The 17,031-nt window shown below is 35.6% G+C and overlaps 1 protein-coding gene across 3 annotated transcripts in view; it reads right to left on the bottom strand.

Moving 5' to 3' along the window:
* Window positions 1–17,031, bottom strand: part of SCAPER (S-phase cyclin A associated protein in the ER) — a 460,910-nt gene that overhangs the window by 281,232 nt on the left and 162,647 nt on the right. For all 3 annotated transcript variants that reach the window (XM_032865126.1, XM_032865127.1, XM_032865128.1), the window contains 3 exons: window positions 15,681–15,762; window positions 13,797–13,949; window positions 13,138–13,245 (listed from right to left, as the gene is read on the bottom strand). In XM_032865126.1, coding sequence (XP_032721017.1) covers window positions 13,138–13,245; window positions 13,797–13,949; window positions 15,681–15,762 — 343 coding nt within the window. The remainder of the gene's footprint in view (window positions 1–13,137; window positions 13,246–13,796; window positions 13,950–15,680; window positions 15,763–17,031) is intronic.

Raw genomic sequence — 17,031 nt, 5'->3', positions numbered from 1 at the left:
CTCAGCAGCAGAAGCCTCATGACTGAGCACACCTGGAGGCATGGGCCTGGTACCCAGACAGAAGTCCCAGCAAAAGCAGCCACCAGAAGTGGGCTCCCTGGACCAATATCACTCATGGTTTTAGTGGCACAGGGGTACAGAGACAAATGGGCACTTCAGACAACCCCTGAGACAGTGGCTGGGGACATGCACTGCCTGTGGGAGGTTGCGGTGTTCAGCTGAGTTTGCAGAGGGGGAAGTTCTGGACTGCCCAGAGGGGAGTCTGGACTGCCCAGAGTCTGTGTGTTCTGGACTGCCCAGAGGGGAGCAGACTGAGGCTTCTCTCTGAGGCAGAGGTCTGGGCGCAGTTTGCTTTACACTAAACCTCTGAAAAGCCGCAAAAAAACAAAACAAAACAAACAAACAAAAACCCTCCAGAGAACAGAAGCCTGAAAAACTGGTTTCCACAGAGCCCAGCCCCTTAACAGGGGCAGGACAACTCAACCCAAGCAAGACTGACTGAAAAACAATATGGCAGGCTCCTCCCCAGAAGGCAAGCCAAAAGACTGAGAGGACAACCACCACAGGGTCCCCATAAAACCGTAAAACCCCAACATCAGGAGAAAACAATATATTAAAGCTCCTGGTATTGCCCTAAAACCTGTATATTTCATAGATACAGCTTTTTTTTTTAAATTCACTCTCACGATTCTTGTTCTTTTAATTTCTTTAAGCTACCTACAACTATAACTAGAGGTTTAATACAACATACTCCATAATAGCCTTTTAACTTTATTTTTTTTCATACATATGCCTGTTTTTTTTTTTTTAAATACATATAGATATCAGCTTCAAGGTAATCCTTTTCCCCTATTCAATACTACCAATATATATAAACCAGTTTTAATCTCCCTTTATCTTTGGAAAGTTGAGTCCTTTAACAAAGATGACAAGATACACCCAGGAAGGACCAAAATAACCTTCGTTGCCCACATCGAGGATTTATAACCACCCTCCCATCTTTTTCTTCTGTCAGTGTTTCTGTTTATTTGTTTTTGTTCTGGTATTATAAAAATCTTATTCTTGGGATTCATATTGACTGGATTCTTTTTTATTTCCTTTCTTTCTTGTCATTTACTTTTGTCGGTCTTTTTGTCCGTTTTTGTTTACATACCTTATAAATCTTACTTTTGGGGCTCATCTGCCTGGATTTTCTTTTTCCTTTTCTCTTTTTACTTTCTATCTCTCTCTTTCTCCCTTTTTTTTTTTTCTTTTTTCTTTCTTTTTGGTGTGACTTCTCATTGCTCTGAAGTATTCCAGGGTGCACCTAGTCTGGATCGTGGTTGATTTATTCAGCTATAAATCCCCTCAACCACCTTTCACCAAAATGACTAGGAGGAAGAACACACAACAGAGGAAAAACTCAGAGACTGTGCCCTCTCTATCAGAACTATTAGATATAGACATAAACAGTTATCCAGGCAATGGCTAGGTTAGAGAAAACCATTAGTGACAACATAGAATCTCTAAGGGCAGAAGTGAGAGCCACCACGGCAGAAGTTAAAAATGCTATCAATGAGATCCAATCTAATCTAATACTCTAACAGCTAGGGTCAGAGAGGCAGAAGGTAGAATTAGTGACCTAGAGGACAAAATGATAGAGAAAAAGGATCAGGAAGAGGCCTGGAACGAACAGCTTAGAAGCCATGAAAACAGAATTAGAGAAATAAATGATGCCATGAAACGTTCCAACGTCAGACTTATTAGGATCCCTGAGGGCATGGAAAAAGAACACTAGAAGATATAGTTGAACAAATTCTAGATGAATTTGTTCTAGATGAATTCCCAGTCTGGGGAATGGAACAAGCATTTGGTCCTAGAGGAAGAAAGAACACCCCCCAAGATCAAGGAACCTAGAAAGACCTCAAGGCACTTAACTGTGAAACTGAAAAATCATAATTTTAGACAAGAGCTTCTGAGGGCAGCTGGGGGAAGTGTTTCCTTATGCACAGAGGAAGGCCCATCAGAAAAACGTCAGACTTGTCCACAGAAGCCTGGCAAGCCAGAAAGGGCTGGCAAGATGTATTCAGGGCATGAGAAGAACACAGAGCCAAGAATACTTTATTCAGAAAGGTTGACATTCAAAATGGAGAGATAAACAGCTTCCAAGCCCAGCAAGGTTTAAAAGAGCATGTGACCACCAAACCGGCACTACAAGAAATATTAAGGGGGGTACTATAAAAGAAGAAAGAACCCAAGAGTGACATAGAACAGAAATTTATATAGACAATCTATGAAACAAGGACTTCACAGGCAAAATGATGTCAATAAAGACGTATCTTTCAAAATCACTCTCAAAGTGGATGACCTAAACACTACCATAAAACAGCACAGGGTTGCAGATTGGATAAAACAACAGGACCCATCCATATGCTGTCTACAAGAGAACCATTTGGAACCTAAAGATACATCACGACTGAAAGCGAAGGGATGGAGAAGCAGCTTTCATGTCAACGGGCCTCAAAAGAAAGCTGGGGTAGCGATTCTCATCCCAGATAAATTAGATTTTAAATTAAAGACTGTAGTCAGAGATACAGAGATACATCATTCTCGAAGGGTCTGTCCACCAAGAAGATCTAACAATTGTAAATATTTATGCCTCCAACATGGGAGCAGCCATCTACATAAGCCAACTGTTAATCAATATAAAGAGTCATATTAATATGAATACATTAATAGCAGGGGATCTTAACATGCCACTCTCAGTAACAGATCATCCAAGCAGAAAATCAATAAAGAAACAAGAGCTTTAAATGACACACTGGACCAGATGGACCGCATAGATATATACAGAACATTCCATCGGAAAACAACAGAATACTTATTCTTCTCAAGTGCACATGGAACTTTCTCCAGAAGAGACCACATACTGGGTCACAAATCAGGGCTCAACCAATACCAAAAGACTGAGATTATTCCCTGCATATTCTCAGACCACAATGCTTTGAAACTGGAACTCAATCATAAGAAAAAGTTTGGAAGGAATTCAAACACTTGGAAGCTAAAGACCACCCTGCTTAAGAATGTTTGGATCAACCAGGAAATCAAAGAAGAACTTAAACAATTCATGGAAACCAATGAGAATGAAGACACATTGGTCTAAAACCTATGGGAGACTGACAAAGGCAGTCCTAAGGGGGAAATACATAGCCATCGAAGCCTCACTCAAAAAAAAAAACTGAAAAATCCAGAATACACCAGCTCTCTTTATACCTTAAAGAACTAGAGAGCAACAAATTAAGCCAAACCCACCCACAAGAAGGGAAATAATCAAAATTTGAGCAGAGATCAATGAGATAGAAACTAGAGATACAGCAAAACACATCAATGAAACCAGAAGCTGGTTATTTGAAAGAATCAATAAGATTGATCTGGCCAGTGGTTACTGGCCAGATATGAACCCACAACTCTATCTATGGTCAACTAATCTTTGACAAAGCAAGGAAAAAATATACAATAAATGGTGCTGGGAAAATTGGACAGCTATGTATAGGAGAATGTAACCTGACCATTCTCTTACACAAAGAAAACTAGAAATGGATAAAAGACCTCAACGAGAGGAAGGAATCCATCAAAATCCTAGAGGAGAACATAGGCAGTAACCTCTTCGGCATCGGCCACAGCAACTTCTTTCAAGACATGTCTCCAAAGGCAAAGGAAACAAAAGCAAAAATGAACTTTTGCTTCATCAAGATAAAAAGCTTCTGCACAGCAAAGGAAACAGTCAACAAAGAGGCAACCCACTGAAAGGGAGAAGACATTCGCAAATGACACTACAGACAAAGGGCTGATATCTAAGATCTCTAAAGAACTCCTCAAACTCAACACACACAGAACAGATAATCACATCAAAAAATGGGCAGAAGACATGAACAGACACTTCTCCAAAGAAGATATACAAATGGCTAACAGACACATGAAAAAATGTTCATCATCATTAGCCATCAGGGAGATTCAAATCAAAAACACATTGAGATACCACCTTACACCAGTTAGAATGGCCAGAATTAACAAGACAGTAAACAACAAGTGTTGGAGAGGATGTGGAGAAAGGGGAACCCTCTTACACTGTTGGTGGGAATGCAAGTTGGTGCAGCCACTTTGGGAAACAGTGTGGAAATTCCTTAAGAAATTAAAAATAGAGCTTCCCTATGACCCTGCAATTGAACCACTGGGTATTTACCCCAAAGATACAGCTGTCGTGAAAAGTAGGGTCTTCTGTACCCAATGTTCGTAGTAGCAATGGCCGCAGTCACCAAACTGTGGAGAGAGCCAAGATACCCTTCAACAGATGAATGGATAAAGAAGATATGGTCTATATATACAATGGAATATTATGCCTCCATCAGAAAGGATGACTACCCAACTTTTGTATCAACATGGATGGGACTGGAAGAGATTATGCTGAGTGAAATAAGTCAAGCAGAGAGTCAATTATCATATGGTTTCACTTACATGTGGAGCATAAGGAATAACATGGAGGACATTGGGAATTGGAGAAGAGAAGTGAGTTGGGGGAAATTGGAGGGGGAGACGAACCATGAGAGACTGTGGACTCTGAGAAACAAACTGAGGGTTTTGGACGGGAGGAGGGTGGGGGGGGGTTGGGTGAGCCTGGTGGTGGTTATTAAGGAGGCTATGTATTGCATGGAGCACTAGGTGTATGCATAAACAATGAATCTTGGAACTCTAAAAAACAAAAAAACAAAACAAAAAAAACACCTGAAATTCAAAATGCTTTTAAAACCCATTAATTTAGAAACAAAATAAGCTTACTATGAAATGTTTAAGACTTAAATCAAGAAAATGAATGCTTAACTAAAGAACACATAAACAAATGCAAGATATAAGTAGGCAAACATGTTGGATGAAAAGAAAAAATATTTAAAAGATGTCCACTCTTGCCAATTTAATCTTGCTATAATTTCACTGCAATCTCAAAATCAAAAAAAGAATTTTCTTAGTTTAACAGGTTAATTGGAAACGTTATGTACAAAGTGAAAAAGGAGAGGAATAGCCAAGGTAATTTTGAAAAATAATAAAGAAGAATACATCTACCCTATTAGGAATAGAAGCAAGAAAACAGCAAATAACATCTACTCAATTTCTAGAGAAAATAATTATTAAGCTAGAAATCTACACCTAGTGAAAATGTCTTTCACAAACAAAAGTACTATGAACAAACAAAAACATAATTTCCTACCAGGAGATTCTCATTAACGTGAGTAGTGGGCACACAGATAGTTGTTTTATTATTATTCTACAGATAACAGCCAAAAAAGGGAAAACCCAGTATTTGCTTTTTATAATATACATATATTTCTCTTTTTTAAAAGACTTTATTTATCTATTTGAGAGAGAGGGCACAAGTGGTGGAGCAGGAGAAGCAGGCTGTCCATGAAGTGGGAAGCCTGATACAGGGCTTGATTCCAGGACCCTGGGATCATGACCTAAGCTGAAGGCAACCACTTAACCAACTGAGTCACCCAGCTGACCCAGAAAATCCAGTATTTGGATTAATGGCATCAAAGGATACTGCAATAAATTTAAGAGAATAAAGAATTAAGGAGGTAACTGGCCAAAATATTCAAGTTCCCAAGGCCTTCTTTGGTTGCAGATGTATTATCTAATTTAACCATGAACAAAAAACAATGGACAGAACACAGAAGATTCCTGAGCAACATGGGTGTATACATAATTACCACTGTTATATTTATTTTTTTTAAAATGTTTTTGCTTTTGTCAAAGTTACCAGCAAATATACTTTACATAGCCAATGGTTCAAAGAAAGTAGTTTGCCACTGCTCTCCCCACTCCTTTCCCAATCCAGGTGCAATGGTTTTAGGAGATTGTTTTATCTTTCTTCTCTATATTCCTGAATCTATATTGTATTGCTACTTCTTCATTTTTCAGTTTTAAGATTATCTATGGAATTCTCACCATGGATTTACCTCTGTTTCCTGAACCTGGCTCCACCACTCACACTTGATATACGTTGTATCCCTTCCATCTTTCCATGTATGGAGGGACCAGAAAAGAAGTGTTATCATTTAACTACCAGGTGGCAGGAATGTGGGGTTTACTACACTTCTTTCTGATGCTGAAATATTTTGTGATCTATAAAAAAAATTTGAGAAAGGACCAAATTTGGAGATTGTGAAAATTCTGTTTTACAGCTTTGTGATTTCCTGATACAACAGATGTACCTACTCTAACAATTGCAAGAGAAGTCAATTGACAAAATAATTATTACTAAAACTCAGTTAACTCTCATCAAAGATATGATCTTCTATAAATATTTACTTTGGAACTAATATACTGGCCATTGAATTTCAGATAAAGAACCTAATACGGTCTGAATTAAAACAAAAACATTTATTTTTTTAAAGATTTATTTATTTATTTGACAGAGAGAGAACAAGCAAGGGTAACAGCAAGCAGAAGGAGAGGGAGAAGCAGAGATTCGGGGCTTGATCCCAGGACCCTAGGATCATGACCTGAGCTGAACGCAGACACTTAACAAAGTGAGCCACCCAGGCGCCCCAAAACAAAAGCATTTATAATCAATTATTTTGTAAGGAAAATAAGAGTTATATAAATTAGGCAGGAAAAATACTAAACTTGTCAGCTATCCTTGTCAGAGCAAGAGTGTTCCTGCTTATAATCTCCCATTTTTTAAAAGACGATTATTTATTTATTTATTTGAACGAGAGAGAAAGAGAGAGAGAACATGAGCAAGCTAGTGGGAAGAGGACAGAGCGGGAGGGAGAGGGACAAGCAGACTCCACGCTGAGCACAGGGCCCTACATGAAGCTCAATCTCATAACCCTGAGATTACATACAACCTGAGCCAAAATGAAGAGTCAGGCCCTCAAATAACCAACCCATCCAGGCACCCTTGTTCCTGCTTATAAGCTTCTATTAATAAATCCTTCATTCTCTTTATTCTTCCAACATGAAATTGTCATACTATGGATTTCAAGATTGGGTATGCATAAAATTTCCATATAATAAAGTACATATCATAAAACTTTGAGAGAATATTCAAGTAGAAGCAGCTTGATTGTATAAATTTGCCTCCCTGTAACCTTTCTGATCCTCTATCATCCAACTGAAAGAGAGCAGCTGCAAAAAGAAAAGATTCATGGAAGAGAACATTATGTCATTGTAATTTACCAAACCAATGACAGAATCTGAAAAATCTCTAAGAAAACTATAGTTTTTTAGGCTTCTTGTTCTGAATCACTGATTAATGATCAATATCTCCAAAACTGAATGTTTATTAAAAGAAAACCAGTACAGAAAAGATACTGTGATTATTACCAGTAAAAGTGCAAGGGTCATATTACAAGAGAAAAAGTATGAAAAACAGGTATCAATGGAGTAACATTTCAAAATTATGAGTAATTATCTCTTTTACTCTTCTTAGCATATGGCACTTGTCCAATACAACTTGGCTACAGAGGTGATCAGAATTTGTTCTAAAATAAATACAAGAAAAATGCACTCCATAATAATCAATTTTAGAATGGAAAACAGATCTATGCAGTAAGACAAAAGTTTATAAACCAAGCTAAGAGCCTGAGATTTAATAAATTTATCTATCTTGTCCTTTAGCATGTCAATAATGAGGTCTGGAGGATTCAAACTATAGTTTTACTCTGTAATATGAAGAATTCCTTTTTCTAACCTTAAGGCTTAGTTGCTTGGCTGTAATTAGGAGGAGTGGTTAAATTTTTTCTTGCCAGCCAAAAAAATTTGGAGATAAAAGGAGAAATAAACTTTTAAAATATGTATCTTAAGGGCGACAGTGTATTAGCTAAGTGAGAATAATGCCAAAAGTGTAATTTTGATTCTGAAAAGAAATGATCTCAGGGCACCTGAGTGGCTCAGTCATAGGGCACTTGCCTTTGGCTCAAGTTGCCATCCGGGGTCCTGGGATTGAGCCCAGGGTCCGGCTCCCTGCTGAACCGGAAGCCTGCTTCTTCCTCTCCCACATCCCCTGCTTGTGTTCCCTCTCTTGCTGCCTCTCTGTCAAATAAATAAAATCTTTAAAAAAAAAAATGATCTCTGCACCTGTCCCTGCCAACAAATAGGTTCATTAATATGGCCATGCTATGCGATCAGTAAGAGATCTCGTGTTTAAGCTTTCCCAAAATGTTCTTAATTCTTATGTGGTGTGAAGCCTATGGTAGAAGCCAGTAGGCCTGCCAGGGCCAGAATGGTGGTTATGGCAAAAACTCAGAGACATGTAGGCAGAGAGGACTGAGGGGTGATCTGCTCAGGAAGAAGAAAATAAATGTCTGATACTCCACTGGAACACTAAGTGGAAAGAACAGATCAAGGGTTCACCAGCCACTCTTCAGGATTGGTGGGCCAGAGAAGACTAAGTGAATAGGTAGAGAAGTGCCTCGCACCATAAATCAGAAAAGACAGAAGACATTATGTAGAAAGATCTCAACTTTTCCTTTTAATATGGGGTCCTGTAAGCCATACTCTTCTTTTAATACATATAGGGGCTATCTCAAGGAGATAAGCAAGCGTATGGGGAATGAGGACTGTTATTAAAAAGAAGGTAGGTACAAACCAGAGAAACTATTTAAATTATTGGGTCAAACTAAGGTTTAAAACAAATTGGTTACCTAGTTAAAAATCTTCCTTAAATCAATGAAGAACATGAACTCAGATATGGATAAATAGCCAAATATTCTCCACATGTCCCTAGTTACAATTTGAGTGAATTTACCACCATAAGAATTCCAAAAGTTAGAAGAAATATAGAAGTTAACTATCAACTATATATGTGTGTGTTATACACTGAATACATACGCATGTTCTTTCTCACACAAATCTCGCAGGTGCTTGCACTCTCTCTCTCTCACACACACACACACACACACACACACTCCATAAAATTTTTCCCATCCTATTAGAGAGAAAATTTAGGCAATGGAAGTTATATCTTATAAGAAAGGATAAGATATTTTTAGCTCATTTCCCAGTCTAACTTAAAGTGTACCCAACTGAAGTACTGTGGACGGGAGGTAACCAAAGACTTATTCTAAATGAGTTCTAATTTGTTCATTTGACTTGGTTTTCTGTAGAAAAGTAGACAAAATGTTTTCCTAAAATTATTATAAAAAAAGAACAAATACTTCTGCTTCTACAAAGGTAAGCAATGTGAGGAAATGAATCAAGTAGGAATTATCTGTTATTTCCTGGATTGTCCTCAATTCTGGGGGACAGCTAGGAGACTTATTTTAACTCAACACCAGCACCCTTTCACAAAAGAAATCAGCTTACATTTCATTAAATACAGTAATGTATTTATGTTTCTGCTACTTTAAAATATCGTTTTTTTCTTTCAGTCACCTAATGTGCATAATTTTTCCACATTGAAATACTAATTTGAGATTTATAAAATCACATTTGGTTGTAAACATCCAATAAATTATAGTTAACAACCTTCATGAAAGTCCTTTTTATACATCTATACGTCAAATGAAAATAAACTTCATATAAGTACACAGGTTAACAAACAGAGCTCGTCTATTTTACATGTTTTTAAAGCCAAGGAGTCTTACAAAGAGAAATATATGGATTTTTAAAAAAACCTTTTAATTTCATTCTCTATGTATGACTGAATGTACTTCATTCATGTCCACAAAAACCACTATTAGCTTCTTTAGATATTAGTGTGAAAACAGGATGACACAGAAATCAAAGTTTTAGTTAAAACTTATACTTTATTATATCTTTAGCAATGTATAAAAATTAAATTTTGGAAAGTATTTATACTAGCACCCATTTGTTGGGGACCTGCAAAAATTAGCTACTTTTGTCATTTGGATTCTAAGACAAAGAAAGAGGAAAAAAATAAAACATAAAATAGCTTTTTTTGTAAAGTTTTAAAAAAGAAAGATTTCCTGGTAAAATTACAATAAAAACACAAAACAATATAACTTTCTTACTGGGCAGCTACCTATTATGTTTAACAGGCTTAAAACAAAATGTGTCAAAGATCAAGAGTAAGTTATCTGATATGTCAAGTGCATAAGGTCAAAGGTACAATTTTATTAGGTCAGAGGTGGTATAAATAAAATCTTACATGTCAAAGAAGAAGGGTCACAGACAAGGTGTATATAACATAAAGACATCACAGATGACAAGTAATAACTTTAAGTAGAACAAGTATGTTTACTATAGATACCTTCACTGATTAAAAATGAAACTTCCATATGAGTAAATATAAAATTGCTTTACTATATCACATAACTCAAATGCTATATTGCATGCTTGTTTTCAGGAAGAAAGGACTATTACCAAGAATAACTACATGAATTAAGTGAGAACTTAAAGAAAATTTAATTCCCTTGAGCTGAAATAGTACACAAAATGAACACATCAACCAAATCTCAAATCAAAACAGCTAAACAGCAGGCTATGCTGTAATAGCTACAAAAGTTGGACAATACTGCACATTTTTCTTCCAAATTGCATAAACTAAATACACTTTCCTTCTCAACTTTTCTCATTGAAGTAAAACACATAAAATTTAGATTTCAATTTACATAATAGCAATACTCCAGAAAATGTTTAAACAATTTGTTATAATTAAATAATGTATTTTTTAATTAAGAGAACTTAATTACAAATAATTTTTATAAATTGAAGAATTTAATTTGTAATAGAATAATTAAATTGTAACTAATGAAAGCAATTTAAGATTTTTTTCTAAGTGGCATACACATACACATGACTCTAGTTCTAAACAACAAACTTAAATAGTGAATGGGGATAATTACATGAATGATTCAAGTAAAAAAAAAATCCTTACTATTCACTCTTAAAATATCCGTACAATTTGAGTAAAGGACAAAAAATTATTTGAGGTAAACTAAATAGATGATTAATTATATGTTTTATTAATAATACCTAAAGCCATTCTGTATAACCTTTCAGTTCAACTCAGCTCAATGAGTCTTTATTAAATACCTTACTATATGTCAAGCATTTTGTTAAACAATGGATATATAGGAATTAAACATTAGGAGACTTCCAACACCAGCTACAGTGAACTGGCTTATATTGGACTATCTTCCAACTCAAAACGTTGCACAAAATATATAAAATATCAATTTGAAGGCATTAAAGAACAGCCAACAGAGCCAGGACTTGAGAGACCATGATCCCTAAAAGAAAGGAAGTACATGAAATGAGCTCCACATCCACTCTGGATTTTTCCTTAAGGGCTTATGCCTATTTTTGACATGGGAGAACAGTGCAAGCTGAAAGTAGCAGCCTTACTGAGCTAAAGAGACAGAACTTGGTTTTGAGCTGCCGAAGTGACTGGAAATTGAGGGGGGTAATCCTCAAAAGGAGAAGTAAGCCCAAGTAACTGCGTGCAATTTCCCTTCAAGCATTAGTCATGTCCAGAAACTTGAAAGAAAAGAGTGGCTTCAATGCTCTTACCTCACTAAGATTTATTCATTTATTAAGAAGCAGCCACAAAATGCCCTGTGTTTCCTGACAGTATTCAATCCAGACCAAAGCCCCAAGTCCTTGAACTCTCCCCTCCCGGATGAAATCACCTAGCACAAGCCCAAATCCTGTAAGTCCTTTCTAACACCTTATTGAGAAGCTCCATAACTCTCCACAGTGTGCATTTTCCATTCTTTTAATAAATTAATAAAACCCAATTTTATTCAACTACAGCTGTGTTCCTGATGGTCTTTGCCTAGAAAGCACTGAAAAAAGTTAAGAAAAAGAATGAACTATAGCTTCATACAAACATTAAACATCAATCTCACAGAGTTCGGAATGGGTGAAAGTAACCAGACACAAAAAGTTCATGCTGACTGATACTGTGTAAGTAAAGCTCCAGAACAGACAAAAGTAACTGATGGCGGTAGAGTCAGAGACTAGTTACCTTTTGGGGACACATCTGGCACAGAGCATGAGAGAGCCCTCTGTGGTACAAGAAATAATCTGTATCTACATATGATTGAAACATATGTAAAAATTAATCAAGCTATATATTTGAAATTTGTGTATTCTTAATTATATGTTACACTGGAGGGGGGGAGGAGTTAAACACACACATGTATGTATACACAGGTACTGCCCTCATAGAACCACAATAACCTTTCCTGGACATCTTAACAGATGCTCGACAAACATGAATGTCTCATCTTTGGGTAGCTTTAGAAATGTGCTATTACAAATAGAACCAGTATCATAGATTAGCAATGTCATCCACGTCTAGATAACAGCTGATTATGAAATATTTATAAAAATATTTGAAATATTTATAAAAATATTTGTATAAATCTAAATTCCATTATAAATAATTATAGGTAGATAAATAATGCATTTCTGAAAACTTCTAAATACTATACTTATACAAAAGCTATCAATTTATGACATTTATATTAACTATTTTATAAGAAATGTAGAGCATCACTAAACAATTCTTTCCTTTACTATTTTTTAAATTTAAATTCGATTAGCCAAAATATAGTACATCATTAGTTTCAGATGTAGTGTTCAACAATTCATCAGTTGTGTGCAACACCCAGCGCTTATCACATCACACGCCCTCCTTAATGTCCCTCACCCAAGGTACCCCATGTCCCCACCCACCTCTTCTTAAGCAGCCCTCAGTTTGCTTCCCACAGTTAAAAGTCTCTCAGAGTTTGTCTCCCTCTCTGACTTCTTCCCATCTAGTTTTTCCTCCCTTCCCATATGATCCTCTGCACTGTTTCTTATATTCCACATTTGAGTTTAAAACCATATGATAACTGCCTTTCTCCAATTGGCTTATTTCACTTAGCATAATACCCTCCAGTTCCTTTGATATTAAAATTTCAAAATACAATAGCATTTTTTGCACTGAAATTATATAAATAACAGTATTACATTCTTATTCCTATGTTTGTTAAAATGTACACTAAAGTGACACATTTATATACTATATTTTAGTCATTATTAAATATTATAGTTTTAAATAATCACATATGAACATGCAATTCTTCATAATAAAAGAAAGCATATTAGATATTCAATAAATATGTGTAAATGAATAAAAGTAAAGCTTACCACTTCTTCATCTGAAAGTTCACGCCCTTGGATGCTGCTATTCTCTCTCACAGCTTGCTGGTGTTTTTTTCCTTTAATGTGGCTAAAAAGATACACCTCTGAAGAGATCTAAAAGCATAAGATCAAAGCAGCTGTAATCAACATATAATTATATCTAATTGTAAATATTACATATTGAAGCCAGTATATTATATGCAAGTTGAGATCACTCTAGCCTTTACATACTAGGCTTACAAATATTTTCTTTAAAACACACTTCTGAGAATCCTCTAGAAGATACATGGTCAAAAAAAAAAACGTGCCTTTGTAGCCAATCTTAACAGGATATAATTTCTTCTAAGTATTAAAGTTCAAGTTTCAGCACTAAAAACACTCTTTTCCTTTTGTTTCCAGTACACAGAAATACTGCTTGGGCTAACAAGTAAGCAGGTATACAGCCATTTCAGCAGCAACTGCTTGCACTGGCATTTTGCACTGCTACTCCTAAATGCCAATACTACTTTTCTAGCACTTACTTTGCATAAAAATCATGACAGAAATCCATGGTACTCATCAGATGCCTTAGTATGAATTTTAAAAAAATGAGAGAATATATTTCCATAGTTTAATAAACTTTAGTAATAAATTCTATCATCACATTATTAATAATGACAACCTACCAGGACATTGCAGAGGGAACATTGCTTCTTTCTTTCATAAGGGGTCAGTTTGGGGGCATAATCAGTATTTGCATGCCTCCCACTGCTTAACTCAGCAGCTTTTTCTTTTCTTTGTTCAATCTGTTCCATGTGCCTTCGAATGCTTTCATCATGCTGTGAATGAAGTCAAAGTGTGAAAATAGAAAAAATTATCCAAATTATACTGAGAACTTGAAAAAACAGTATTTCCATTGAATTTTCTAGAACAAAAGAAGAATGTCTTAATTCAGTGTTAACTTGAACACCAAGAACAAGAATTTACATAAAGCCCTTCAATACCTCCTGCATGCACAATAGTGTCTCCTAAAGTGTGCTTCATAGGACTATACCATGGGAGATTACTAAGCATTTTGTGGAAACAAAACAAAAATGTATTTTCAAATACATTTCAAAAATGCTAAATTAGGGGTGCCTGGGTGGCTCAGCTGCTTAAGCAAAAGGCTTTGGCTCCATGATCCTGGAGTCCTGGGATCAAGTCCCGCATCAGTCTCCCTGCTCAGCAGGAAGTTTGCTTCTCCCTCTGACCCTCTCCCCTCTCATGCTCTCTCTCTTACTCTTTCTCTCTCAAATACATAAATAAAATCTTAAAAAAAAAAAAGAAAAACACTAAATTAAAGCTAAACAGGTTTTTAAAATAGAACTATTCTAGTATGTTTCTGTGCTCTATGACTCAATTAAACCTAGCTTATACTAAGCAACATATTACACACATATGTGACAACAATACACTTTTGAGAAGCACTTTGGGAAACACTTTGGGAAATGCTGACCCATATGGGAAGACTAAGCATATCCTCACAGCAGACAAACCCCATCATGATGCAGGTCTCTATCCACATTAACTCTACACCATTCCATTTCTGGCTGTTCTACACTTGCAGTGACTTCCCCCAAAAACAAAAGAAAAACAAACAAGCTTAAAAAAAAACTACAATTCCAGACTTCTGACTTCATGCTCATGCTTTTTCATAGGACTGGAAATATCATCCAACCAACCTACCTACCTATTTTCCTATTAATTAAACTCCTCTCTCTTTCAACTCGGGAATTATTCTCTAAAATGTTTCCCCTGACTTCTGAAACCCTTCATGTTAGACGAAGTGTCCTCATCTGTACTTCCATAGCATGCCAAGTACACCTCTATCCATATGGAAATTATCAGCATCTGAATTTTACACTAGATTAAGAGTTTCTTGAAACTTAGGATCATGCCTATCTCATCTCTGTACCCCGTAACTACCACAAAGCTCAATAAATTTTTGCTGCATTAAATTGAAATGAATGATAAAAGTTCCAGGACTACATAAATAATACAATATGGTCCTCTACCTTATGGAATTTTCTTATCTCCGCGTGAAGCCATTGTGTAAATAATTGTTAAACAGTGTGAAATATACTGCTAGAAACTATATTTCTAATGCTAAGCATATTCCAGAAAATAGCAGTTTATCATAATTTCCCAAGTTACAACTGCACAATTCACAAGCACTGAAGAGCAAGTGAAACTATTTATACTAATCATCTTCTAGTTTATTTGTAAATAACTGACAGTATGAATATCAGAAGCCAGATAGTAACGCCTTCATGTCACTGACAAACTGGTTAGTAAAAAACAAAAAATGTTGGAATTCCCTTAATTATTCTCCACATCGTTTTATCTTATTAAAATAAATTCAGTTTTTAGATAGTTGAGTTAGAACTGATCATAACCAAATCATGTCTCATTATCCAAATATTAAAAATACAAACTAATTAAAAATTTTTCACAATTCCATAAATAAAAGATTTAATCTTATGCTCCATTGAAAGCTCTAGAATTTCAAATTAAAATTATCATATCCTTACCTTGAGCTGAATTTTTTTCTGTAGCTCTTCCATTGCTTCTTGTTGAGCAGCTGTGAGTGCAGCCAATCGTTCTTCCCTATCTCTGTAGAAAAATAGTAAAAATTATAAATTCAACTACTTGGAGTAACAAATTTCATGAGATTAAAAAAATACAACTGGGATACATATGCTTATATATTCTAAAGGGTTATTATTTTAAAATTATTCTTTTATGAGTGCCTAAGCCCCAAATATACTGCTCAATAAATGTTTAAGAAGCAACACAAATTCTTAGTTATAAAAATAGGTTTCTGGACCCACACTAGATATGGGTTCAAACACTACCTCTGAAGCTCTCATTTAAATATGGTATTTGAAAACATATTTTTCTCTGAAAAAAAAAAACTAAAACCACAAGAAATGAACAGAAAAGGCATAGACTCAAAAGACAAAAGTAATAGCAAAGGAAACAATCACAAATTATGAGACATACAAAGAAGTATGACCAGGCTTTGAAAAAAGCAGTCAATTGAAACTGTTTCTGAATGAGGCCATATCGTATATTTAGTAGACAAAGACTACAAAACAGCTGTTACAAATATGTTCAAAGAATTAAAAGGAAGTATGCCAAACTAAAGAAAAATATTATGACAATGATTCAACAAATAGGGAAACTCAACAGAGAAATAAAAAAGTTAAAAAAAAAAAGACAACATTCCAATAAAAGGAATCAAGAATCCTTAAACAAATAGCTAATTCTACAGGTGGAGTAGAGAAAACACAAGATGAGTATGGACGATCCTGCAGTGTCAGAAGGGCAAGAAAGTGCTCAAAAAATAAAATGATGAAGTATGTTGAAGGGACACAGGGGCTGAAAGAAAGAGCTCCCAACGTCCAAACCTAGAACACTTTGAGCAACAAAATAATACTGGTTTATAGCACAATGTATAAAATAAATATCCATAAGTCCACACTGACATTTAAAAAAGCATTTAATAACTAAGTAGGAGAGAACAGACAAATGTCCTGTTACAGAAGAACTGCAAATAATTTACGTAGGAATACTCCTCCCAAGGAGCTAAAATTCCCTACCTTTTCAGTATTGGTTAGGCTTAGTGGCTTGCTTCCAGGGAAGATAGCATAGAAAAAATTTTAGAGTAACTATACAGTGGAGAAATCTGACAAACACTATCTTAGCCGAGATCAAGGTTAAAAAAATTAGTGATAAGTCAAATTGACAGCATGAACCTTTGACATGTTACAAATGGTAATTCATAGTTATTTCTGTGTTCTTCCTTCCAAAAAGTTGTAACATCAATCTAACCAGGAGAAGAACATCAGACAAGTCCTACCTGAGAGACATGCTACAATA

Source organism: Lontra canadensis, unplaced genomic scaffold (genome assembly GCF_010015895.1).
Source record: "Lontra canadensis isolate GAN:19392208 unplaced genomic scaffold, GSC_riverotter_1.0 scaffold28, whole genome shotgun sequence".
NCBI lineage: Eukaryota > Metazoa > Chordata > Mammalia > Carnivora > Mustelidae > Lontra > Lontra canadensis.
The sequence above is the reverse complement of the archived record's forward strand: the minus strand, read 5'-3'. Positions and strand labels throughout refer to the sequence as shown.